Source organism: Bombina bombina, chromosome 7, assembly GCF_027579735.1.
Source record: "Bombina bombina isolate aBomBom1 chromosome 7, aBomBom1.pri, whole genome shotgun sequence".
Lineage (NCBI taxonomy): Eukaryota > Metazoa > Chordata > Amphibia > Anura > Bombinatoridae > Bombina > Bombina bombina.
Window position 1 is genome coordinate 27407790 of NC_069505.1, and position 26800 is coordinate 27434589.

Genomic DNA, 26800 nt, shown 5'->3' on the forward strand with positions numbered 1-26800 from the left:
TTCAGGCCACGTAGGAATTTAGACAAATTTCTTTCTCTGTTTTCCTCTTTCTGGGAAGAGTGGGGGTAAGAGGGCCTCTTCAACTTCCTTATCGTTTGGGCTGAGGAGTGTCCTCCATTTCGCATTGAAAAAGCGTGACATAAGCCTCCTCTGAGGATTACGACTCATTCAACTAGAGCTGTGACCTCTTCTTAGGCCTTTAAGAATGAGGCTTCTATGGAGCAGATTTGTAAGGCAGCCACTTGGTCTTCCTTACATACTTCTGCAACATTTTACAAATTTGATGTTTTTGCTTTGGCGGAAGCAGCTTTTGGGAGAAAGGTTCTGCAGGCTGTGGTGCCATCAGTATAGGGTCCGCCTCTTTTTACCCTCCCGTTTTTTTCATTCAGCATCCTCTAAAGCTTGGGTATTTGTTCCCACAAGTAATGAATGAAGCAGTGGACTATCCTCCCATTAAAACTGAAAACAATAAATTATTGGGAATGAAGGGGATAAAATTAATTTTTTGGAGACAAAATTAAATTAATAATGGGTCCACTTTTTTTAGTCCCTATGTGAGTTTGCTGTTTTTATATAGCTTTCCTTCTCCCGGACTTGGGCACACATCCCTATACATTGAACATAACTTTTAAATGCTTATTATTGTTTTTTTGTTAAGATATAAGCAACAATAGCTATAATTGAAAACCCAATATACAAACCACATTGTAAAGAGTAGAGATATTCTTTTATTACATTTAAGGATAAAAGTCCAAAAGGTGATTAGGCTATTGTTTTCCTTTCTTCACCCTTTAACCTCTTGTAGTAAATAATGTATATAGTCAGCTTATTTTGATTGGCTATTAATATAATTAAACACAATTGGGTTTTTGTTATGGATGTTTGGTAAATTCAATGTATAGCATTAGCAAGATTCATTTTCATGCCACTCACTTACTGCCTGTCAGCAACAAGTTAAACTTCTAACATACTTTCCAATTAGTGCAAATTAAGAAGCAGCAAATAGTAATTCAGCTTTTTTTTGTTTGTGTGTATCAGCTTACCTGATAATTTCATTTCCATCTGTGGGAGGAGAGTCCACTGCTCCCACCCGTTTCTCCAGGGGGTGGACCTAAATTTAATATTATTCTTCGGGCACCATTTATACCCTAATATTTCTCTTACTGTTCCTTGTTCCCTTGGCAGAATGACTGGGGGATGAAGGGAGTGGGGGAGGTATTTAAGCCTTTGGCTGGTGCCTCCTGGTGGCCAGATTCTTAATTCCCACAAGTAATGAATGAAGCAGTGGACTTTCCTCCCACATATGGAAATGAAATTATCAGGTAAGCATAATTTATGTTTTTGCATAAACAAATCCCTATGCTAAAACCAAAGTAACCCACCCAAAAAAAACTATCTTTAAAATAACCTATCATTAAAAGAGATTCACTGAAAAGACATCAGCAATTAAGCTATTTTGCTAAATAAAAAAAAATTATCCTAAAAATGGCATCAGCGATTAAGCCCTTTGCTAACCATATACTAAACCTCCCCCCAAAGAAACTTAAGGGGTCTTAGGTTAGGGGTCTTGGGGTGTTAGCTGTTAGGAGGTTAGAGGGTATTTTGATATGGGGGTTGTGGCAGTTAGGTGGTTAATAGGTTAGGGTGTATTTTGCAAAGGGGGGTTGTGGCGGTTTAGGGGTTAATATTGTAAGGAGTTTATTGCAGTGGGGATTGTAGTGGTTTAAGTGTTAATAGTGTAGTGGGACAATTTGCCGTGGACTATGTGGTGGTTTAGGAGTTAATAGAGTAGGGAGTTTATGTTGGTGGGGGTTGTAGTGGTCAAGAGACAGGTTTAGAGGGAAGAAAACAGAACGGTTTTAAATCTTGTAAAGGATGAGTATTTCATACATATTTTCTGTCTTGTGTTTGTGAAATGTCCTTTTAGCACAACCTGATATATAGAGTTCAAAAAGAGATACACTGGAGCTGAAACCTTGGTCTTCAGCTTCAGCGTTTCTCTTTTTGAACTCTGTATACATACATTGAGCGTTTGGGAATACGCTACCCTCTCTAGCTCGACTGAGCACTGGTTTATTTTTCGAGAGCACGACTTTTTCCTCCCTCCATAGCGAAAGCCTATCCTTTTCTACTATCACTGGTCACATACCAGGAAAGCCCGGCCTGCTGGAACCACGGCTACTTGGACGCCGGAGCTTCATACCACAAGATGAAAATACCGGACCAGCTCCAGAGGGGTTATCTTGCTCGTTTGGAGCCGCTCAACGGTACAAGTCATTACTCCATCCTGACTATGAATGTTAAAAGGATTTACCTTCTAGGCCAGTGAGGTAGACAGATCCAGCATTGTAGGGGTATACTAACCAGACTGGTGTTGGTCCAAACTGGTAATTGTCGAAACTGGTGATTGGCAATTTCCTTAACTCCGCCCACTAATGTAAACACTGCACTTTATATAGTAAATAATAAACTTCTAAATACACTGCCTCTCTGTATAAACAGCTAACAGCTTTGAGAGGCAGTGTATTTAGAAGTTTATTATTTACTATATAAAGTGCAGTGTTTACATTAGTGGGCAGAGTTACAGAAATTACAGATGACCAGTTTCAGCACAACACCGGCCCCCGACCTCAGTTCTGTCCTCTAGTGCCTTACCCTCAGAGGCAGAAGTGGAGGTTTGTAAGGGGGAAGTCTCACACATATTGAGAACTAATCATTTGATACGGTCCTCTAATTAACTGTTCAGACTGAATGAGTTTCATATACTATTTGAACTGGAATTAAGAGACTTCCTCTATAATACTTTTCTCAGCATATACTGTATATGAGTTATATGTTTAATTCTGGGCACTCCTTGTTGCTTTGATTTCAACCTGATATATATACTGATAACATATAAAAAGGCAGAAGACACCTTAAAAGTTGCTAAAATCTCTCAATATATACACAGGTTGGGGGAAGTGTCAATGGCAATGATTTCAAGTTCAGAATCGTTTACCAAGAAGGAGATGAAGAGGGTGGTTGCCTTCATAAAAAACACGGTTCCTACCACAAGTTGGAAGGTTTCCCGAATTGCGTGATAGCAAGTGGAGTAGTGAACTTCTTCATGGCTCATGCGCGCCGTGTGCTGGCAGCTGGATTTGACCCAAAATTACAGAGGGTGGCTCACACAGGTAAAGACCACAAACTAAATGTGACAAATTGTGATAAACGTATATAAAACAAAATGAAAAAAATATAGCTACAAGCAGCAATAGAGGTGGCCAAGCGCATCGCCTTTGCAATGCCATATGAGCAGCTAAGTCACAACATAAAGGTGTACAGAAAGTTTCACAAATCTATCATAAGTGGTTGCAAAGAAAATGTAAGCATAGACCAATATGGCTGCCACACCATGTGATCAATTCTTTCAACATGAACAATTGTGATTCTAGGCCACAATATAAGATGATACAGCAAATTTCACAGCTCGAACGTAAGAGGTTGCAAAGAAAGAAAAGTTCCAAATTTTTGAGTAAATCAAGATGGCTGCTGTACCATGTGAAATAAATAAATGAATAGTTGGGACATAGGAGCGCCACCCAAAGGGGGCTTAAGTGTGCTGGTGGAAAAGCTGGGCCCAAAGAGATTATCAATATGGGTGTGTAATGACCAAAAAACAACACATAGTACTGTATTACTAAAGAGCGTAGAAATAATACTGTATTAATAACACATAATACTGTATTAGTAAGGAGCGTAGAAATAGGGTGAAAAATACAGACAATAAAGATTATATAAAAACATATGTTATATATAAAAACGGTTTTATTCCAAGGAATATATGGAACAAGATTGCTAGAACTATGTAGCAATCTAGCAGAGTTAGTCACAATCTAAAGTAAAATATTTAAAAAGCAACAGTGAAAAACATGTCAAACATATGACAAAATAAAGATATATAAAAAAAAAAGTAAGAAAAATTAATGATATTAATGAATCTGAGCTCAGATAAAGGGACGACCCATATATAAAGCAACAAGCTAGTCCCAAAGTCTATACAGTCACAAAGAGTAAAACCTGACCAGCTTCGCCTTTGCAATGGCAAACAAGCAGCAATGTCACTATAAAACAAATGGTTGACATTTTCATGTAAACCAAGATTGCTGCCAGACAATGTGACCTAGAGCCTCTAAATTACTCTCAATAGTGCTCACCATAGTTGCTAATAAATATGGCAAAAAGTAAGCATTTTTGTGAAACGTTTTTGTTTTATTATCAATTGGAAATATCATTAAGGATTTTTGAACAATTCAAAATGACTGCTAAACCACATGACCGACTGACTTCTCTTAAACAAATCTGAATATTGGTCATAAGATAACCCTAGAAACATAATTTCAGATCTCTATCATAAGCGGTTTCTGAGAAGAACATTTTTGTTGTTTTTTAACATGACTATGGGTAAATATGTGTCTACTACACTGTAATATATTTAAATAAAATTGTGTACAACTAGCAATGTGTAACAATATGGGATAAAAGATATAGTACAATGTGGTGAAGGGTCCAAGGAAACCTCAAAGGAAGGGAGAAAATATATATGGTGAAGTCCTGTAAAATAATAAAACCGACTGGTCTAAAAAGGACCTTACTCACGTGAAAGAAAGCTAATCACTGAGCTCTCAGGTTTTCAGCAAAATCAGTTACCCTAAGGAACACTCAGCAGCCAGACAAATCAAAGTAAGAATTTAATTTAAGCACTTCAAAACAAGCTGAACACTCAGGACATATAGGACAAGAATACCCCACAGACAGTTCTATGTAGAAGAGAACACCGACTGCCATTCAGCATTCTCCCTTGATCTTGGAACTGACGCCAAGACAAGTGTAACTGTAATGTTCCCTATAACAATATGTAGAAGACTGCGTCTGGTTTTATACACGCTACACTATAAAAGACCCCCTAACCGGATCTAGGTTATATGACACAGATAAATGCATAAAGGAGCGCCAAAATGGCTAATGTATGTTTGACAGAAAAACCCAATGGGTTAAAAAAGCAAATTATTGTAAAATTGTTAAAAAAAGCAGACTACACAATTAAAAAGAGCAGACTTTAGCAGAGTGTGTTAGATTCAATGGTCTCATTAATTATCTTATAATAAACGGATAGACTACCGTGCAAGATAAGAGTAGTGTGTATTGGAACAAACGTGTGTATCCACTAATGGATTATAACCTTTTTAAATTCAAATACACCAATAATAGGTGGTCCTCAAATGTGTATATCAATATTTAAAGACCAAGATGGATGGTTCAAATACTATTAAAAACAGATTTATTAAGAACCAGATTGGGATGGTTTACTTCAATGGGGCAAAGAACCTTCTTTTCCAAGACTTCTCTTATTTGAATCTCCACAAGTAGCTCAAACCTTTCTAGATAATGAAGCAAAAAATTAACTTTCTTTTAATGAGAGCCTATGATTTACCTCCAACCCCACCACACTACTGGATGCAGCCTCATCACAATTTTTTTTTTATTACAATTTTGTCTTTCTTTCAGCGCTTAAAGATCAACTAACTGTGGTTATTTCATAAACCTTTTTCATCTGCTTAATATATTTATTTATCACTTTGCACTTTAAAAACTAGACGTGAAAAGAATGGGCACTTGTGGACACTCATGTTGTATGCATTTTTTTGGAGCAAAGAATGATTCACTCTGGACACTTGACAACCTCTTACACATATTTAGCACAGTTCTATGTTATTTTGATGCATTCTAAAATATCCAACCTTATCACAACTTTTTTTGGACATGAAAACATTGGACAATTGTTTAATAATTTTTATTTATGTTTAGCACATATTTTATTTTGAAAATGAAAATCTTTGAGTCTACACAAAAGTTATTTGATCTTATATCACTAGGATCCAGGGTCTTTATGAACCACAACTTTTTGTTGGATCTCTGGGTCATTTGAGACTTATTTAATATGCTGTATCTGTTTTCGTTTTTCATTTTATGTATAATAGGGTTTATGATCGTATAAGATAAAACACAGAGGCGCTCATCTGTGTTTTCTCTTCTAGATCATTTGAATTGCCAGGATCCTGACCTTCCTATGAGAGCTGCCTCGTTCCTCCTTTGGAATTTATTGTGGACTTTTTTTTATATATCTTCATCATTATATTTTTCTGTTTTATTAATGATTTGGTGAAAATTTGTTACATTGTATATTTGTGAAGAGCCCCCCCCCCCCCCAGACGACAAGTGTATTCTGCACACTTTTTTTGCTTTTCTTTTTATGATCATATGTATTATATATATGATAAGAGCTAAAGCGCTTCTTTAACTCCACTATAATGGTTTGGGATTGTGCAAAATGGACCAAGTGGTCACATTTGATACAATTGTATGTAGGTTTAGTAATTTTGTTGTCACTATTCACACCGCAAAGTGCACAACTCTATTATTATGTTTTGAATTGTATGAATATTTATGTGGGGGGGTTTCCCTCTTCCCTCCCCTCTTCCTCTCCTCAAAGCTTCCAGAAGGCAATGTTTCTTTTTGCCTGACAGTTTAAGAAGGTCAAAATACTGACCTAGAATGTGGGAGGGATTCATTCCCTCCCACATTATTGATTTCTTAAGTAAAAAAGAGTTTGATATAGTATTCTTATAAGAGACACATCTGTCGGACTTAGAACAGTAAAATTAAGGCCAGGAGGCTTGGAGAGTCACTCTTTTCTTCATATAAAAAATCAACAAGAGGGGTTATGATCTTATTCCTCTCGAAATTTAGCTACAAAATTCTCAAAGTCATAAAGGACAAAGAAAATAGATATTTAATAGTGAGAATTTTAATTCGGAATGAAGAAAATGTAGGGGCATATTTATCAATGTGAAAGCGGACATGATACGAAGTTGCGTATCATGTCCACCGCACATTGATAAATGCAGACAGCATATGCTGCAACCTGCAGATTCACGGCCAATCGGCCGCTAGCAGGGGGGTGTCAATCAACCCGATCATATTCGATCAGGTTGATTTCTGTCTGCGACTTTAGAGCAGATGGACAAGTTATGGAGCAGCGGTCTTTAGACCACTGCTTCATAACTTCTGAAGGCTCGCCGTAAACAAGGGGCATCAAGCTTTATACGGAGCTTGATAAATATGCCCCTTAATAGTTTGTGTATGGAACAAATATTCCTAATGAAAAATTTTGGAACTGTTTGGTGAAAAGTATACTCAGATTTTCAAGGGACAAAATAATAGTGACAGTGGACTATAATGTCACCCCTAATTCCTACCTGGATAGGCAGAAGTTGGGAGATTATAAAACAAAACCTATATATTCAAGATATCATTTAAACTATAAAAAAAAATTAAAAAAAAATGTAGCTTATTTTCCCACTCTGTAGGCTTGGTGGATATATGGAGATTGCTAAATCCTAATAATCTTGAATACACATGTTGTTCAAAATTTCTTAACAATCTTTCGAGACTGGATTTATTCCTTATATCAGATTGCCTGGTATCTAAAGTATTGAGTTGCAATATTCTCGACCATATATTATCTGACCATGCTCCTGACTAGTGATGTCGCAAACATAAAAATTTGGGTTCGCGAACGGCAAATGTGAACTTCCGCAAAAGTTTGCGAACGGCGAACCGGGCGAACCGCCATAGACTTCAATAGGCAGGCGAATTTTAAAACCCACAGGGACTCTTTCTGGCCACAATAGTGATGGAAAAGTTGTTTCAAGGGGACTAACACCTGGACTGTGGCATGCCGGAGGGGGATCCATGGCAAAACTCCCATGGAAAATTACATAGTTGATGCAGAGTCTGGTTTTAATCCATAAAGGGCATAAATCACCTAACATTCCTAAATTGTTTGGAATAACGTGCTTTAAAACATCAAGTATGATGTTGTATCGATCAGGTAGTATAAGGGTTATGCCCGCTTCACAGTGCGCAGTGTAGGTGATATACCTGCCCTGACCATGCTTTGCAGACCAGGTATCAGTGGTCAGATGGACCCATGCCCCAACACTGTGTGCCAGACATGCCATTATAGCAGACTTATATGGCTTTGGCGTTGCTTTTTGGTAATTAGAAGGCTGCTAAATGCCACTGCGCACCACACGTGTTTTATGCCCAGCAGTGAAGGGGTTAATTAGGGAGCATGCAGGCAGCTTGTAGAGTTAATATTAGCTTAAGTGTAGTGTAGTAGACAACCCAAAGTATTGATCTAGGCCCATTTTGGTATATTTAATGCCACCATTTCACCGCCAAATGCGATCAAATAAAAAATTTGTTCACATTTTCACAAACTTTAGGTTTCTCACAGAAATTATTTACAAACAACTTATGCAATTATGGCATAAATGGTTGTAAATGCTTCTCTGGGATCCCCTTTGTTCAGAAATAGCAGACATATATGGCTTTGGCGTTGCTTTTTGGTAATTAGAAGGCTGCTAAATGCCACTGCGCACCACACGTGTTTTATGCCCAGCAGTGAAGGGGTTAATTAGGGAGCATGTAGGGAGCTTGTAGAGTTAAGGCTGTGACACACTGCAAGCGATACGGTGCGAGGCAAAGCAGCTGCTTCGCTCCGCGTCGCATCGCTTCTGAAGTTCAAATATTTAATCTCTGAGCGCTTAGCTACGCGACCTGACGCAGCAGAGTGCTCAGAGATGAAAAGGCAAGACACACTGAGGGCGCACAGCTGCATCTACACGCTGCGCGTCGCTCTGCTTGCAGTGTGTCACAGCCTTTAATTTTAGCTTAAGTGTAGTGTAGTAGACAACCCAAAGCATTGATCTAGGCCCATTTTGTTATATTTCATGCCACCATTTCACCGCCAAATGCGATCAAATTTAAAAAAAACTAAAAATTTTTCGCAATTTTAGGTTTCTCACTGAAATTATTTACAAACAGCTTGTGCAATCATGGCACAAATGGTTGTAAATGCTTCTCTGGGATCCCCTTTGTTCAGAAATAGCAGACATATATGACTTTGGCGTTGCTTTCTAGTAATTAGAAGGCCGCTAAATGCTGCTGCGCAACACACGTGTATTATGGCTAGCAGTGAAGGGGTTAATTAGGTAGTTTGTAGGGAGCTTGCAGGGTTAATTTTAGCTTTAGTGTAGAGATCAGCCTCCCACCTGACACATCAGACCCCCTGATCCCTCCCAAATAGCTCCCTTCCCTCCCCCACCCCACAATTGTCCCCGCCATCTTAAGTACTGGCAGAAAGTCTGCCAGTACTAAAATAAAAGGTTTTTACATTTTTTTTAGCATATTTACATATGCTGTGGTATAGCATCCCCCCTTAGCCCCCAACCTCCCTGATCCCTCCCCCCAAAACAGCTCTCTAACCCTCCCCATCTGCCTTATTGGCGGCCATCTTGGGTACTGGCAGCTGTCTGCTATTATTTCACAGTCAAAAAAGTGTTGTTTTTTTTAAATGTACACTACTGTTACACCAGATATGAGTGGTGGCACTGGGCAAGTGGGCACAGTATACGCTGTGAGCCTGACACACACGCTGGCAGGCAGGCAACTGCAATTAGATTACACAGGAAAAAATAAAAAATAAAGACTGATGTTCTAGCCCTAAAAAGGGCTTTTTGGGGTGCTGTCCTTACAGCAGAGATCAGATGAGTCCTTCAGGACTGTAGTGGACACTGAATACACTAGCCTAGCTATCAATTTCCCTATTAAATCAGCAGCAGCTACACTGTCCCTCCTCTCACTAAGAATGCAGCTTCCGAATGAATCTAAAATGGATGCTGTCCAGGAGGTGGGAGGGTCTGGGAGGGAGGATCTGCTGCTGATTGGCTGTAATGTGTCTTCTGACTGTGAGGTACAGGGTCAAAGTTTACTCAATGATGAGGAATAGGGGGCGGACCGAACATCGCATATGTTCGCCGTCTGCGGCGAACGCGAACATGCTATGTTCGCCGGGAACGATTAGCCGGCGAACTATTCGCGACATCACTACTCCTGACATATAAGTATTTGAAACAAAAAAAAATCAATTTACATTTAATGCTTTCTTTTTTCCCACATTCTTGCAAAATTCAGCCAAGTTAAAATCTTTTTTAAATAATGCTTGGGAGGAATTTAGTCTCTAATTTTTGGGAAACAGCAAAACTTTACTTAAAAGCGGAAATGAACACCTATGTGGCTAGGTTAAAAAAGAAGTAAAACTCAAAATTTAGAGACTTGTCAATTAAATTAAAAGACACATATGTCCTTTATCAATATCAATAGACAAAACGAAATGGATGGCGCTGGTCTTGCAGAATGATAAGTTTTCCTTAAGTAACGTGAGTCCTGCTTCTATGGTATATCCCTCTGTAATATGTCCCTCTCCAAAGGCAACAACGAGGAGGTTTTCAACAAGGGGCTGGAAAAGGATTGGAACCTCATCAGCAGTAAAATGAAACTTTAACTTGAAGAAACAAGTAGTAACTTACTTATCCAAAATAGCAAGTCCGGCTCGTCACAGCGAAATAATGGCCATGTAGTAAGATAAAAAATGTTTTATTGTAGCTCTACGCGTTTCAACGCTTAAGCGTCTTTTTCAAGAGCAATAAAAGACGATAAAAACAAGTAACAGTTTGTATGATGCTGTGACAAAGTAGCCGGCTTTTATACAAATGTATCCATGTTCCAATTTCCTGTCTGTGGCAGGAAATTGGACTCACATAATAGAAACAGAAATAAAAGTACAAATTCCTACTAAATGTTTAGGCCAACCTTGTTTTTTAAATGTTAAATCTTTTTATGTCGCTCATTTAACTTTTAAATATTAACTTTATATTAGGTTCGGCATAAACATGAACAATAAAAGTGACCAATCAGTGAATTACTTAGCATTTTTATCCAATGAGAAGACAGAGTTAGATTAAGTCCCCATTCGAGTATTCCTTGAATTTCAGTTCCCTTTAAGGTCCGCTTAAAGTTCACGTGATATTTTTAGCCAATCCCATGATGTTAGAAGATTTTCCGTGGATCTATGACGTCGTATGGGCTCGTTAGTCACGTGTTCTTTCTGACCAATCAGTGAGGACGTTTTTCCTTTGTGGCTTTAACCAAATATTCCGTTATAGGGATTTACGATTATACATTCTATGAATAGAAAATAGAATAGCGGCAGTATCCATTCTAAACACCAATATAATTGAAAGTTATCTATGACAATTTTATATATAATTTGATGGTATGAGAAATATGCGCAAAGGTGTTTTGCGCTGTGCGGACTTTGATGTATGTAAATGCATGTAAATAAAGATTTAATTCTGATCACTAAATGGTACTTTCCAAGGTTTTCCTTCTATAAAGAAGACTTTTACGGCAACCTTAAATTACATACAACTCAGTAACATCGACATTTATGCAATGGTATATACAATATAAATATTTTGCAAACACATTAAAGACTGTATTATCAATTTGAATCATATGAAAAGGGAATTTTAAAATTTCTCTTTATATTATTAAACCCTTTGAGGAAATTTAGAGAGGGCAGCATTTGTCGTTCAACTCATATATGGATAAGAATAGTGACTTTATATTTTACCATAACCTTATAGCTTACCTACGTTAAGGGATGAATGAAAAGTGAAGTTATGTGTGCTGGTTAAAGGTATTTCATATTTTGTGTTATCTAATTTAAATATGAATACATTTGTAAAATAGTTACAATTTTTAGGTAACCTTAATTTTGTGTTATCTAATTTAAATATAATGTGCTGAATACAATTTAGTATAATACTAGTGGCATTACTAATTGAGAGAATCAATTAACTTTCTAAATTGTGTAAACAAAATATAAAAATAAAATAAAAAATATTATTAATAAAAATAAAAAATAAAAATGTGTGTGAACTCAATAAAGTGCTATTATATGTGACTAAATAAATAACTAATTAACTTAACAGTAGTAAATAATTACTTCATATATTAGAACCTTGTGTTTAAAGAATTCTCTATCCCTAATGGAATTTGTTTACATAAAGGCTGCTATTCGAATATCTTTGTTGAGCCCCCAATGATTGTAAGTTCTCAGTGTATGAATCCACCATAGTTCCCTCCTGTTTAACTCATCATCCAAATTCCCTCCTCTCCAATGAGTGGTTACCTTTTCTATCCCTATCCATGAAAAATTCTTAAGATCAAATTTGATGCAAGTGTTGCAATGTGAAGGGACACCATGATCTTCATGTCTCTTCTCTATTTTGTTAAGGTGTTCTAAGATACGAGTCTTGAGAAATCTGGTTGTTTGTCCTAAATATTGGATCTGACAGTTGCATTGTAATAAATAGATCACGTTCTGAGTCTTACATGTAATAAAATGTTTAATTATATAGGTCTTTCCCGTTACAGAGGAAGTAAAAGTTTTGTGGGTTCTTTTTGTGTAATTGCATCCTTTACATTTTCCACATGTATAGAAACCTTGTAAGTTAGATATACTTAAGGGTGGTTTGGGGGCCATGCCTTTAATTAAAGAAGGGGCCAACTTTTGTTTAAAATTACTACCTCTTCTATATGTGATCTGGGGTTTGTTGGGTATAATATTACTTAACAATTCGTCATTCTGTAAAATGTGCCAGTGTTTTTTGATTATTTTATTGATTTGATGGTGCCCTGAATTAAAAGTTGTGACAAATCTGGGGAAGGAGGATTGTTGATTTATTGTAGTTTTATTTTTTGCCAAAATTAGATTGCGATCCTGATTTTTAATTGATTGTCTATCCACCTCAAGATTACTCGAAGAGTAGCCTTTTTGCAAAAATCTCTTCTTAAGTAATAATGATTGTTCTTCGTAATCTTCTATTTTATCACAATTTCTCTAGGTTTTCATTTAAATAACGGCTAAACCTTTCTTAGCCGTTATTTAAATGAAAACCTAGTTCCTAGAGGATTAAGAGTTTACAAAATTCCAGCTTTTGGTATGAATGACAAAATTTTCCTAGATAAATGGAATGCTGCATTACACAAATGCTCAACAGAGTTGGTTAGTTTACTATATGAATCACAAGACATTAGCTTAAAAAACATAGAGAAAGAAATAATAGCTCTTGAAAATGAATTGGATACTTTTTTATCAGATAAACGTTGTTTAGATAAATTTGAAGAAATAAAAAGTAATGCCAAACAATTAGATGACCAAATTGGGAACTCTAAATACAAAAAATATCTCAGGGACAAAGATGATTTTGATAAGGGCATACAATATGTCCAAATGCAAGAAGAAAATTCTAAGATACAAAATAATTTTTCCAAAGGTCCCCACAATAAACACTCCTATAGTGGAGATAAACAGCACATTGGTAATAAACCATGGGAAAAAAACAGAGTTAACTATAGAACCCAACAGGGATCAAACAGACAGTCCAATCATTATGACCAAAATTATGATCAACACAATGGAGATAGGGAAACCTATAATAGACATACCTATAGTAATTCATACAGGAATTACGATGCTAAACAAGAAAATAGAAACACATATAATTATGATAATGGAGCACATCATAAAGATTCTTACCCTTTTCCATCCAATCAAAATTGGGACAAACACAAAACAACACCTCACACCAACCAACATTGGCCCCAAAACAACAGATTTGCCCCTCTACAGAAGGACAGCCCCAACACACCAGTAGACAGACACACCCCACAGTTCAGGAATCAAGACAGCCCCACCGCATCAACAGAAAGATACACCCCACATTTCAGGAATCAGGACAACAGATCCAACCCAAGAAAATGAGAAAGAACACCAAATCAGTTAGGGGGAGAAGGGGAGGTGGAGGCAAGACACATGAGAACAAGACATTTTTAAGTAAGATATATAATTTGTCATCACAGCCAATCAGTGAACAAGAAACACGGATATTAGCCAAAGGACTTAAATTTGTCCCAACCCAAGGAGTAAATACTTTTCAATTATTCATAGACGCCCAGAAATTCATCAGGAATTTAACTATTAAACGTTTCTTTGTTAAAAAAGAAACTTTAAGTTATACACCTCCTGAGAGCGACCCGAGGAGCAAATTTAAAAATCCATCAAAGTTCTATCCCAGTCATTTCAAAGGGCCTTGTATAGATGTCTTTGGGAAACTAATTATGAAAGACATAGAAAATTTGAGACACCAACCAAAACACTACAATCTATCTAAAACAGAATCTGAAATTTTAAAAGCACTTAACAAGAGAGAGGACATCGTTATAAAGGAAGCCGATAAGGGGGGAGGGGTAGTCATTATGGATAAAGCCTTTTATTTACAAGAAGCTAACAGAATTCTTTCAGACACTAACACTTATCATATTCTAAACCACTCTCCCAAAAAAGAATTCAGTCAGGAATTACAAGAATTATTGACAACAGCTTTAGACAGAGAAGTTATCAATGAAAAAGAATATGATTTTCTGTTTAAAACCAACTCAAAAACTCCAATTTTTTATTTCTTGCCAAAGTTACACAAAAATCCTCTACAACCCCCAGGTCGCCCAATCATTAGTGGCATAGATTCATTAACTTCCAATTTATCTGCATTTATAGATTATTTTTTACAGCCTTATGCACAAAATTCAAAATCATATTTAAAAGACACCACCAATGTACTCAACATTATTAAACAATTAGAATGGAAACCGGATTTTTTATGGGCTACCATGGATGTTACATCATTATATTCCATAATAGACCATCAAAAAGGACTAACAGCCATCAAATGGAAACTAACCCAAGATCCTAATTTATCTGAAAAAATGTTAGATTTTATTTTGGTAGCTATAGATTTCATGCTAACTCACAATTTTTTCTGGTTCAATGATGCACAATATTTACAAGTTTGCGGTACCGCCATGGGCACCAGGTTCGCCCCCAGCTACGCCAATATTTACATGGACCATTTTGAACACCTATATGTATGGTCCAATGACGTGGCTGGGGCGAGCCTTGTGACATGGCGGAGGTACATCGATGATGTCCTCTGCATTTGGAGGGGAAATATGGAAAATTGCCAACAATTTGTTAATGATTTAAACAAAAACAACATGAATATCATTTTGACCCCAGAAATAAATAATACCAAAGCTATTTTTTTAGATTTGTCCATCACAACGGTTGATGGACATATACACACTAAAACACACTTCAAGGAATGCGATGCAAACACATACATTCAGCATGACAGTCAACATCACCCATCATGGTTAAAGGCTATTCCTAGAGGACAATTCAAACGCATCAGGAGAAATTGTGATAAAATAGAAGATTACGAAGAACAATCATTATTACTTAAGAAGAGATTTTTGCAAAAAGGCTACTCTTCGAGTAATCTTGAGGTGGATAGACAATCAATTAAAAATCAGGATCGCAATCTAATTTTGGCAAAAAATAAAACTACAATAAATCAACAATCCTCCTTCCCCAGATTTGTCACAACTTTTAATTCAGGGCACCATCAAATCAATAAAATAATCAAAAAACACTGGCACATTTTACAGAATGACGAATTGTTAAGTAATATTATACCCAACAAACCCCAGATCACATATAGAAGAGGTAGTAATTTTAAACAAAAGTTGGCCCCTTCTTTAATTAAAGGCATGGCCCCCAAACCACCCTTAAGTATATCTAACTTACAAGGTTTCTATACATGTGGAAAATGTAAAGGATGCAATTACACAAAAAGAACCCACAAAACTTTTACTTCCTCTGTAATGGGAAAGACCTATATAATTAAACATTTTATTACATGTAAGACTCAGAACGTGATCTATTTATTACAATGCAACTGTCAGATCCAATATTTAGGACAAACAACCAGATTTCTCAAGACTCGTATCTTAGAACACCTTAACAAAATAGAGAAGAGACATGAAGATCATGGTGTCCCTTCACATTGCAACACTTGCATCAAATTTGATCTTAAGAATTTTTCATGGATAGGGATAGAAAAGGTAACCACTCATTGGAGAGGAGGGAATTTGGATGATGAGTTAAACAGGAGGGAACTATGGTGCATTCATACACTGAGAACTTACAATCATTGGGGGCTCAACAAAGATATTCGAATAGCAGCCTTTATGTAAACAAATTCCATTAGGGATAGAGAATTCTTTAAACACAAGGTTCTAATATATGAAGTAATTATTTACTACTGTTAAGTTAATTAGTTATTTATTTAGTCACATATAATAGCACTTTATTGAGTTCACACACATTTTTATTTTTTATTTTTATTAATAATATTTTTTATTTTATTTTTATATTTTGTTTACACAATTTAGAAAGTTAATTGATTCTCTCAATTAGTAATGCCACTAGTATTATACTAAATTGTATTCAGCACATTATATTTAAATTAGATAACACAAAATTAAGGTTACCTAAAAATTGTAACTATTTTACAAATGTATTCATATTTAAATTAGATAACACAAAATATGAAATACCTTTAACCAGCACACATAACTTCACTTTTCATTCATCCCTTAACGTAGGTAAGCTATAAGGTTATGGTAAAATATAAAGTCACTATTCTTATCCATATATGAGTTGAACGGACAAATGCTGCCCTCTCTAAATTTCCTCAAAGGGTTTAATAATATAAAGAGAAATTTTAAAATTCCCTTTTCATATGATTCAAATTGATAATACAGTCTTTAATGTGTTTGCAAAATATTTATATTGTATATACCATTGCATAAATGTCGATGTTACTGAGTTGTATGTAATTTAAGGTTGCCGTAAAAGTCTTCTTTATAGAAGGAAAACCTTGGAAAGTACCATTTAGTGATCAGAATTAAATCTTTATTTACATGCATTTACATACATCAAAGTCCGCACAGCGCAAAACACCTTTGCGCATATTTCTCATACCATCAAATTATATATAAAATTGTCATAGATAACTTTCAATTATATTGGTGTTTAGAATGGATACTGCCGCTATTCTATTTTCTATTCATAGAATGTATAATCGTAAATCCCTATAACGGAATATTTGGTTAAAGCCACAAAGGAAAAACGTCCTCACTGATTGGTCAGAAAGAACACGTGACTAACGAGCCCATACGACGTCATAGATCCACGGAAAATCTTCTAACATCATGGGATTGGCTAAAAATATCACGTGAACTTTAAGCGGACCTTAAAGGGAACTGAAATTCAAGGAATACTCGAATGGGGACTTAATCTAACTCTGTCTTCTCATTGGATAAAAATGCTAAGTAATTCACTGATTGGTCACTTTTATTGTTCATGTTTATACCGAACCTAATATAAAGTTAATATTTAAAAGTTAAATGAGCGACATAAAAAGATTTAACATTTAAAAAACAAGGTTGGGCCTAAACATTTAGTAGGAATTTGTACTTTTATTTCTGTTTCTATTATGTGAGTCCAATTTCCTGCCACAGACAGGAAATTGGAACATGGATACATTTGTATAAAAGCCGGCTACTTTGTCACAGCATCATACAAACTGTTACTTGTTTTTATCGTCTTTTATTGCTCTTGAAAAAGATGCTTAAGCGTTGAAACGCGTAGAGCTACAATAAAACATTTTTTATCTTACTACATGGCCATTATTTCGCTGTGATGAGCCGGACTTGCTATTTTGGATAAGTAAGTTACTACTTGTTTCTTCAAGTTAAAGTTTCATTTTACTGCTGATGAGGTTCCAATCCTTTTCCAGCCCCTTGTTGAAAACCTCCTCGTTGTTGCCTTTGGAGAGGGACATATTACAGAGGGATATACCATAGAAGCAGGACTCACGTTACTTAAGGAAAACTTATCATTCTGCAAGACCAGCGCCATCCATTTCATTTTGTCTATTGCTTATACAGTCCTTGGGGAGAGACTGAGGAAGGGCAGCGGTCACTTTACTTAACAAGGAGAGTATTGTTTTTAGTACATTGTGTTGAGCATATTCTTTGTTAACATCTATTTGTTTGCTACACACATTTTTGCACAGTTCTTTATCAATATCATCCAGATAGGGAAAATAGAGAAAATTTATTTTACAAGTAAAAAGGAAAGAGATCTATTTCTTTTAGAAGAGGCACAAGAATCTCTATATTAGAGTGCGGCCATATTCACAAGACCTGGTAACAAAGCACATTTTTAGCTTCAATATTTAAAAGACAAACCAAAAGGAAATATATAGCTGCTCTCAAATATAAAAATAAAATATATACTGAGCAAGATCAGTTATCTCTATTCCAGAAGTACTATACTGATTTGTACTCATCACAAAATCCCATAATGACAAATATTAACACATTTTTAGAAAACATTGAACTTCCCAGAGTCTCAGACCTATATCTTGAATCCTTAAACAAGCCAATAGAAGAAGATGAGACCTATAAAACTATTAATTCAATGGCCAGAGGGTAAACTCCAAGCCCAAACAATTTGCCTTTTAGAATTTTTTTTGATGCTTTTTCTGAGATTGTTCCTGTTTTAAAAGATCTCTATAAAACTTACTTTGAAGATAATTTTAAGATATGTGAAGCATTTAAAAGTGCTAATATTATCTTGATTCCAAAGAATAATAAGGATTCCTTAGAGGTAACCTCACACAGACCTATCTCTCTGCTAAATCTTGATTACAAGGATGAAAGTTATACTACCTAAAATTATCCACCCTGATAAGGTAGGTTTCGTGAGTGGGAGAGCGTCAGATGTAAACATAAAAATAAAATTGACTCTGTTTATGCAGGTTAATGTTTCTAAACTAGTTACACTTCTACCTAAAGATATTATGCTCATCTTTATACTATATGATACTGAAGGTGTAAGGCCTGTATTTTTCATCATTTTTATGTTAAATTTGAAACTACTGTTTTACATGTCAATATTTCTGTATATCTTATGGACATTGTTGACAATCTGATACATTGATGTACATATGCTTATGTCCATAATTATGTTGTAACATTACTCGTGTGTATATGCTTATAACCTCAATAAAATACTTTAAAAAAAAAAAAATTGTCTCTACAACGGAGATTAGTCTGCTCTGCCCAATGCCTTCCTGCTATCTTTGGATGCAGAGAAGGCCCTCAACAGAGTAGAATGGCTATTTATGGCTGAAGTTTTGGGGAAATTTGGATTCAAAGGTAATTTTTTGGGATTAATTGGCAATATTTTTTCAGTGACCAAAGCATTTCTATTAATTAATAATGGTATTTTAATTAATAATGGTATGGTCTTTTATATTGTCCAGGGGCACTCGTCAGGGTTGTCCTCTGTCTCCTCTTCTATTTGACTTGATATTGGAGCCACTAGCCACTAAACTGAGGCAGATTCTTCCAGGAATCACCATAGGTAAAACAGCACTTAAAACATAATTATTTGCTGACGACCTTCTCTTATTCGTTTCCAATCCAAAGGAGTATATTGATGGTATTCTTAATCTTTTGGGAGACTATGGTTCAGTCTCTGGCTACAAAACCAATTTAACAAAGTCTAAAATATTGTGGCTGAAAATAATAAATTATTCTCAATTCTATCAATTTCTAGAAACAAAATCTTTGGAGTACGTAGGCTTCAAACTTTCAGCCAATCCGGCAAGATGGCATGGAGACAATGGGGACGATTTATCAAGGGCCGAATGGCCCCTGATGCCCCTGTTTCTGCACAAGCCTTCAGGCACACCGGAAACAGCAATTTTGAAGCAGCGGTCTTAAGACCACTGCTCCATAACTGGTCTGCTGCCTCTGAAGCTGCGGTCTGCAATCTGCCCGATCCTATACTATCAGGCTGATTGACACCCCCTGCTAGCGGCTGATTGTCCGTGAATCTGCAGGGGGCAGCATTGCACAGGGCAGCATTGCACAGAACTGCTTGTGCAATGTTAAATGCCGACAGCATATTCAGCGATGTCTGTCGGACATGATACACTACAGCGTATCATGTCAGACAGACAATTATAAATCGGGCCCAATATCTCTACTATTCTGCAGGACAATAAAGACAAAATGAAGAGTTGGGCAGCCTTGCCAGTCTCTGTGTCAGGTAAAATCAACCTTTTTAAAATGTTTATAATTTCCAAGATTCTATATACACTTAGGGACCAATTTATCATAGTGCGAGCTGACATGATACAATGTAGCGTATCATGTCCGCCGCACATCGATAAATGCCGACAGCATACGTTGTCGGCATTTATCATTGCACAAGCAGTTCTGGTGAACTGCTTGTGCAATGCCGCACCATGCAGCGGCCAATCGGCCGCTAGCAGGGGGTGTCAATCAACCCGATCGTATTCGATTGGGTTGATTTCTGTCTGCTGCCTCAGAGCAAATGGACAAGTTATAGAGTAGTGGCTTGCTCGGAAACAGGGTCATCAAGCTCCATTCGGATGCTTCCCTTGTTAATTAGGAAAATTGACCTATGGCGGTTTAATCAATCTTTGAAGTATTTTCTCTGGAGTGGGAGAAAAGCAAGAATAAAAGTTGCTATTTTATATCAACCATAATCCAAAGGAGGGTTAACCTTACCAAATCTGGAATGGTAATACTTTGCAATCATTTTGCCTATTCCAATTGATTGGCTGTTGCAGTCTTTCAGATATTCGAAACGGTATTTGGAGGAACAGGTTTGTTCCCCACACTCGTTAAACTTTGTTATAAAAAAAAGAACTAGGAAAAACTATCTCTACCCATCCCTTATTTAGAGATATCCTAGGGACATGGAGAAAATCCATAAAGGCATTAGCTACTGCACCAAATATTTCAAAATGGTTGCCAATACAGGGCAATAGAAATTTTCCTTTAGGAAAAACAGTAAATATATTTAATAAATGGTCACCTACCAAACCTCTAACTATTAAAGAACTTTATGATTGGGTTGCTAAGAAAATCTACACATTTTGTAAATTTCAAAAAGTGTTGCCGACAGTCCAAACAAATAATAAGTTCTACTTTCTTCAATTAAAGAGTTATACTCATAAACTGACAAGCAATTTCCCTCAAATATGGTTAGATCATCCGTTAATGGATGTAATCAATCCCGAAAAATAGTCATTATCATCAATCTATAAAATCCTTAGGGCATCAGAGGCGAAAAGACTATCAGCAGAACTGATGAATCACTGGACACAACTAGTAGATATTCCCAGTCTGGATAGACTTCTTCTGAAGAGCCTTAAGAGAACTCAATCATTATGCTACTCTATGTACTTAAAGGAAACTCAGTTCAGATTATTACACAGAAACTTTCTCATGCCACGAAGAGTGGCCAAGTGGAATATAGAGGTTAAAAATCTATGTCTCAAATGTTCACAGGACAATCCAGATTTAGGACACCTGTTATGGGATTGTCCAAAATTGAAACTATTCTTGCTGAGAATTGGTTATCTTCTCTCCCAAATAACAAAAATAAAAGTTAATCTAACAAAGGAATCTATACTTCTTTTGAGCACTCATGATCCTTGGGGAACAGCAATATTGATTCTCAGAAAATTAATTTTTAGCAATTGGACTAAGACTAGAATTCCCTCAATCAGTGAAGCAAAGAAGCTCCTGATAAACTCTGTAATAATAGCCACCTATGACTTTAGATTAGCGATGAAGAAGGGTGACTCCTTTAGCAAGATCTGGAAAGATTTCATCCACTACCAGGGAACAAATTTTATAATCTGGCTAGAGCAAATTACCAATCTCAAACTAAAGTAGTTTGGGTTGAGGGAGAGGGGAGGTTAGGGTTTCTCTTATTTTTTTTCTCTCTTTCGTTGGCTTTCTCATAAAATCATATATCTGATATATTTTTATTTATGGATTTATTATTAGGAATGGTAAATTAACACAGAGAGAGAGGAGGGAGTGGGAAGTGATTGTACTGATTGGTATCATTACTTATATATCTTATTATTCTATTATGTGTTATCTTTTTTATTGTACGATGTAATAAAAACTTTGAATAAAAAAAAAGTGCAAATTTAAATAATTAAACTACTATAAACAGGCGAACGGCTTGTAGTAGCCATGTTGATCATGGAAGATTTGCAGTTTGAACAATCATGGTAGACGACCTTGCAAGGAGTACATATGCAAAATTGCGCATAATTGCTTTTAGCGGTTTCAGAAAAGATGTTTTCACAATCCAAGACATCATATGCTAATGCACTTGTCTTGAATAATCTTTAATCTAGGTCACAACAGAAGATCCCACAGCAATTTTCACATCTGTAACATAGGCGGTTCCACAGAAGAAGATTTTCAAGCGTTTGTCGAAATATGTCACAAAAAGCAATATGGCTACCGGATCTTTTCCCACTGATTGTTTTCTTGCCCCTAGTGGTCGCTCGGATTAGGCAGAAGGGAATAGCTATTATTCTGATAGTTTCTGTATGTCCAGACCTAGTGAACATGTCGCCTGCTCCTCTTTGGCGGTTGCCTCTACAGAACATGCTAGTTCAAGGTCAGTTTTTTTTACCAAAACCTAGATATTTTGAGGCTGACTGCCTGGAGATTGAATGGTTGATTTTGGCTCAGAGAGGCTTCTCTGAAAAGTTGATTGATACTCTTATCCATGTTCGCAAGCCTGTCACCAGATGCATTTACTACAAGGTCTGGAAGACTTATCTACACTGGTGTGACCAGAGTGTTTTTTCTTGGCATAGAGTGAAGACTCTGCATCTCTTACAGTTTCTCCAGAAGGGCCTGGAGAAGAGCCTGCTGACCAGTTCTATTAAGGATCAGATCTTTGCCCTTTCTGTTCTGTTTCATAATAATTTGGCTCATTTGCCAGATGTTCAGTAGTTTTTTCAGGCTCTAGCCCAGATAATACCTGTTTTCAAACCTGTTGAAACCATGGAGGCTCAATTTAGTTCTTAAAGTTCTTCAGAGGGGTCTATTTGAGCCTTTTCATGCTGTTGATATTAAGTTAATCACTTGGAAAGTGTTTTTTTTTCTTTTTGGCTATTTCCTCTGCTTGAATAGTGTCAGAGTTATCGGCTTTAATGTGTGATTCTCCATACCCAGTGTTCCATCAAGATAAAGCTGTGCTGAGGACACAACTAGGCTTCCTACCCAAAGTAGTCAATATTCACTTTAACCAGGAGATTGTGGTTCCTCCTCTTTCTCCCAATCCGTCATACTCTAAAGAGAGGTTGTTACATAACCTGGATGTTGTCAGGGCATTGTAGTTCTACCTTCACGCTACTAAGCAGTACCGTCAGTCATCTTCCTTATTCATTCTGTATACTGGTAAGCACAAAGGGCAGAAGGCCTCAGCTATTACTCTTTCCTTTTGGTTGCAAAGTTTGAGTCAAATGACTTACAAGGAGGCGGGTCAGGAGCCGCCTTCAAGAATCACAGCACATTCTACTCATTCAGTACCTACTTCTTGGCAGTTGGAGATGCCACAAACCCACCCTAATTAAAATTGTGTAGTGGCGGTAGTCCTTGGCATCCCTGTACCCCTTGTATCTCTCTTCACTTTTCCTCTGATTAAACTACTGAAAAGGTAGGGGAAGTGGGAGGGATATTTAATGCTTTGTTTGGGGTGTCTTTGCAACCCCCTGGTGGCCAGGTTGAGTAATTCCTATAGTTTATGAATGGTCTTGTGGACTCTCACTGCCAAGAAGGAAATTAATTTATCAGGTAACCATACATTTTATTTTAGTTGTGATTATCACAATGGAAATTTAATCCAGTCACCTAATTCAAATCAATAGATAAAAAAGACTGCACAACTTTACAATGTATAGCTTAGGGTTAAAAGACAGAGCTGATATCATAGGTTCGAAGTATCATGTTGGTTCAGAGCTTAGTAACTACAGGAATTCCAGAATACCTTGTACACTATAAAAATGTATTCCACTCTTTATATACAAATATGATAGCATTTAAGTTTTTTATTATTGCTTTAAAATTTTCCAAAAACAAAGTCAAACAATTTTCCAAAAGTAAAAGATTTTAAGCACAATTATTGATTCTTTCAAAGCGTAGTTCTGATATTCTTGATAACATACAGGAATATACTGTATTTATTTAAAGTGACAGTCTAGGCCAAAATAAACTTTCATGATTCAGATAGAGCATGTCATTTTAAACAATTTTCCAATTTACTTTTATCACCAATTTTGCTTTGTTCTCTTGGTAGTCTTAGTTGAAAGCTCAACCTAGGTGGTTCATATGCTAATTTCTTAGACCTTGAAGCCCACCTCTTTCAGATTGCATTTTAACAGTTTTTCACCACTAGAGGGTGTTAGTTCACATATTTCATATAGATAACACTGTGCTTGTGCACGTGAAGTTATCTGGGAGCAGGCACTGATTGGCTAGACTGCAAGTCTGTCAAAAGAACTGAAAAAAGGGGCAGTTTGCAGAGGCTTAGATACAAGATAATCACAGAGGTTAAACGTATATTATTATAAATGTGTTAGTTATGCAAAACTGGGAAATGGTTAATAAAGGGATTATCTATCTTTAAAACAATAAAAATTCTGGTTTAGACGGTACCTTTAAACCTTTTTGATATTAACTCTTGTAATTGTTCTTCCATAGAGTTTTTCATAGACGCATTCGGAAGCCTAAGAGTTGGTTCCTGCAGCGACGTAGTAGCTGGTCACCAACAACGCACTCCAGCACAAACGGACAATGAGAAAAAATATGATAGGTTTCGACAAAATACTCGTGAACTAATTTACTTTAAACTGAATTTGCTTTATTTTAAGAATAATCTGAAGTGCTATACTCAGTAAATGATTTTCCCAATTTTTTTTTATTTATTTTTTTACAGGGACCAATTATTAACTATATTTTAATCATATTAACTTAAATAGCATTAAATCTGCTCACATATAATAGTGCAATGTTTTCCATTCTATAAGAGTAGCATTAGCATCTAAAACGCAAAATATTGCCTCCCCAAAATATATTGTTTATTCAGATTCCACCATATATTAATGATAATATTTCAAATCATATGTCTCATTGGATTTATCTCACATCAATTAATAACAATCATGTGATAAGTTTACTCTAGTCCTAAACAAGACTGGTCAATCAATTGTTTCAATCAGTCATTTCAACTAATAGATAAAGCCTTAGAAAAAATATCTATTCCATTGTGAAATTCTAGTGGATAAATAGTTTGATACCATTAGTATCTCAGTCCTTTGATAAATAACTAGCAGTCTACTTGTCATTCAAATATGTCACCAACTGAAGAAGAAGTTATTCTTTGTTATTATGTGGTGTAGTCTTCTCTGTCTTTTGTTCCGCTTGACTTTTAGCTGCTATGTTTATATAAGATATGTTTGTAAGTGATATTGACATAGCTCACATGTACAGCTCTAACATATACTTTGTATCATGTCCACTTGCACATTGGTAAATATACCCCTATATCTTCTCTGCAAGGATAAAGCAGCTGTATGTGGGCTGTGCTGGGTGAGATGAACAAATGATTATATATGTATCAGGGAGTTATTAACACATGGAGGCCTATTTATCAAAGGTCTGTCAGACCTGATCCAACAGTACGGATCAGGTCCGCAAGACCTCGCTGAATGCGGAGAGCAATACGGTCTCAGTATTCAGCATTGCACCGGCAGCTCTTTTGAGCTGCTGGTGCAACGCCGTCCCCTGCAGACTCGCGACCAATGGGCCACCAGCAGGGAGGTGTCAATCTACCCGATCGTACTCGATCGGGTTGAATTGTGGCGATTCCTGTCCGCCTGCTCAGAGCAGGCAGACAGGGTTAAGGAGCAGCGGTCTTTATACTGCTGCTTCATAAATGCTGTTTCTGGCGAGCCTGAAGGCCCACAAGCTCCATACAGAGCTTGATAAATGGGCCTCATGGACTGGATACAGCAGAAATCTCTAAGACTAAAGAGTTGTGTGGTTACAGCACATTTGTTGTAGTGACTTGTATTGCCCTGATTATTCTCACAACTCATTTACTTAGGGACAGTACGGTATATGTGGCACAATAAATAATAATTACTATGACTAGCCATCAGGGAGTTTCTGACCTATCTATATAACACTGGTGCCTGTATTAAATAGTTCCAAGTATTATAAACCCCCTAAACCTAACCACCACTGATCCTATTGTCTAAGTCAGTTAACCCTAACCATTAACATCATCATGCCAAACAGTGCATAATAAGTTCTCCTGATGCCCCACTTCAATTAACACTTAACCGCCACTGTCCCCAATGTAAGTAGGCCTAAACCATCTCAATAACCAACATTGCCCAACAATACTCTCATAATTATGATCCTCTTTCCAAACCCCTCATAACTGCAAACACCATACACAATCCCACAAAACAGTCCCATTATCAAATGCAGATAACATTTATCAACACAAGAACAGTATGTGCTATTCTGAGAAGTGTTGTAAATTAAATAAATTAAAAACCCCATGCTAGTAACAATTGCTTTAGGGGTAAAATATCCTTTTCATGAATTAACCTCTGACAAAATTTTGCCTTCACCAGCTTTGTTTGGTTACCATAGAGACCACCTTTTATTATGACCTCACTGCTTAGAGTAATTATTTTTAGGGTTTCCCCTTGAGACGCTGACAACATGCACCACTCAGTACCACCCATGGAACTCCTACATATGTCCTCATTCCAGCTTCTATCACTTTTACCCAAATTTGTGATTGAAGACATAGACCGTCATCTTGTATCCCTTCAACCCGTGATGGACTCCTCATAAGTGCAGATTTATCCCTACTGGAGAATTTGTCTTTATGGGGACAAAAGAGGGGGCAAATGCCATCCCCTCCCATATGGGTGTCTATAGTCTGATCCTG

At 36.5% G+C, this 26800-nt stretch overlaps 1 protein-coding gene across 1 annotated transcript in view; it reads left to right on the forward strand.

Annotated features, from left to right (window-relative positions):
* The window catches only part of LOC128636191 (beta-1,4 N-acetylgalactosaminyltransferase 2), a 115572-nt gene extending 90828 nt beyond the window's left edge, over window positions 1–24744 (forward strand). The window contains exons 6-7 of the mRNA XM_053689238.1: window positions 2951–3173; window positions 24535–24744. Coding sequence (XP_053545213.1) covers window positions 2951–3173; window positions 24535–24731 — 420 coding nt within the window. The 3' untranslated portion in view covers window positions 24732–24744. The remainder of the gene's footprint in view (window positions 1–2950; window positions 3174–24534) is intronic.
* Window positions 24745–26800: the final 2056 nt, after the last annotated feature.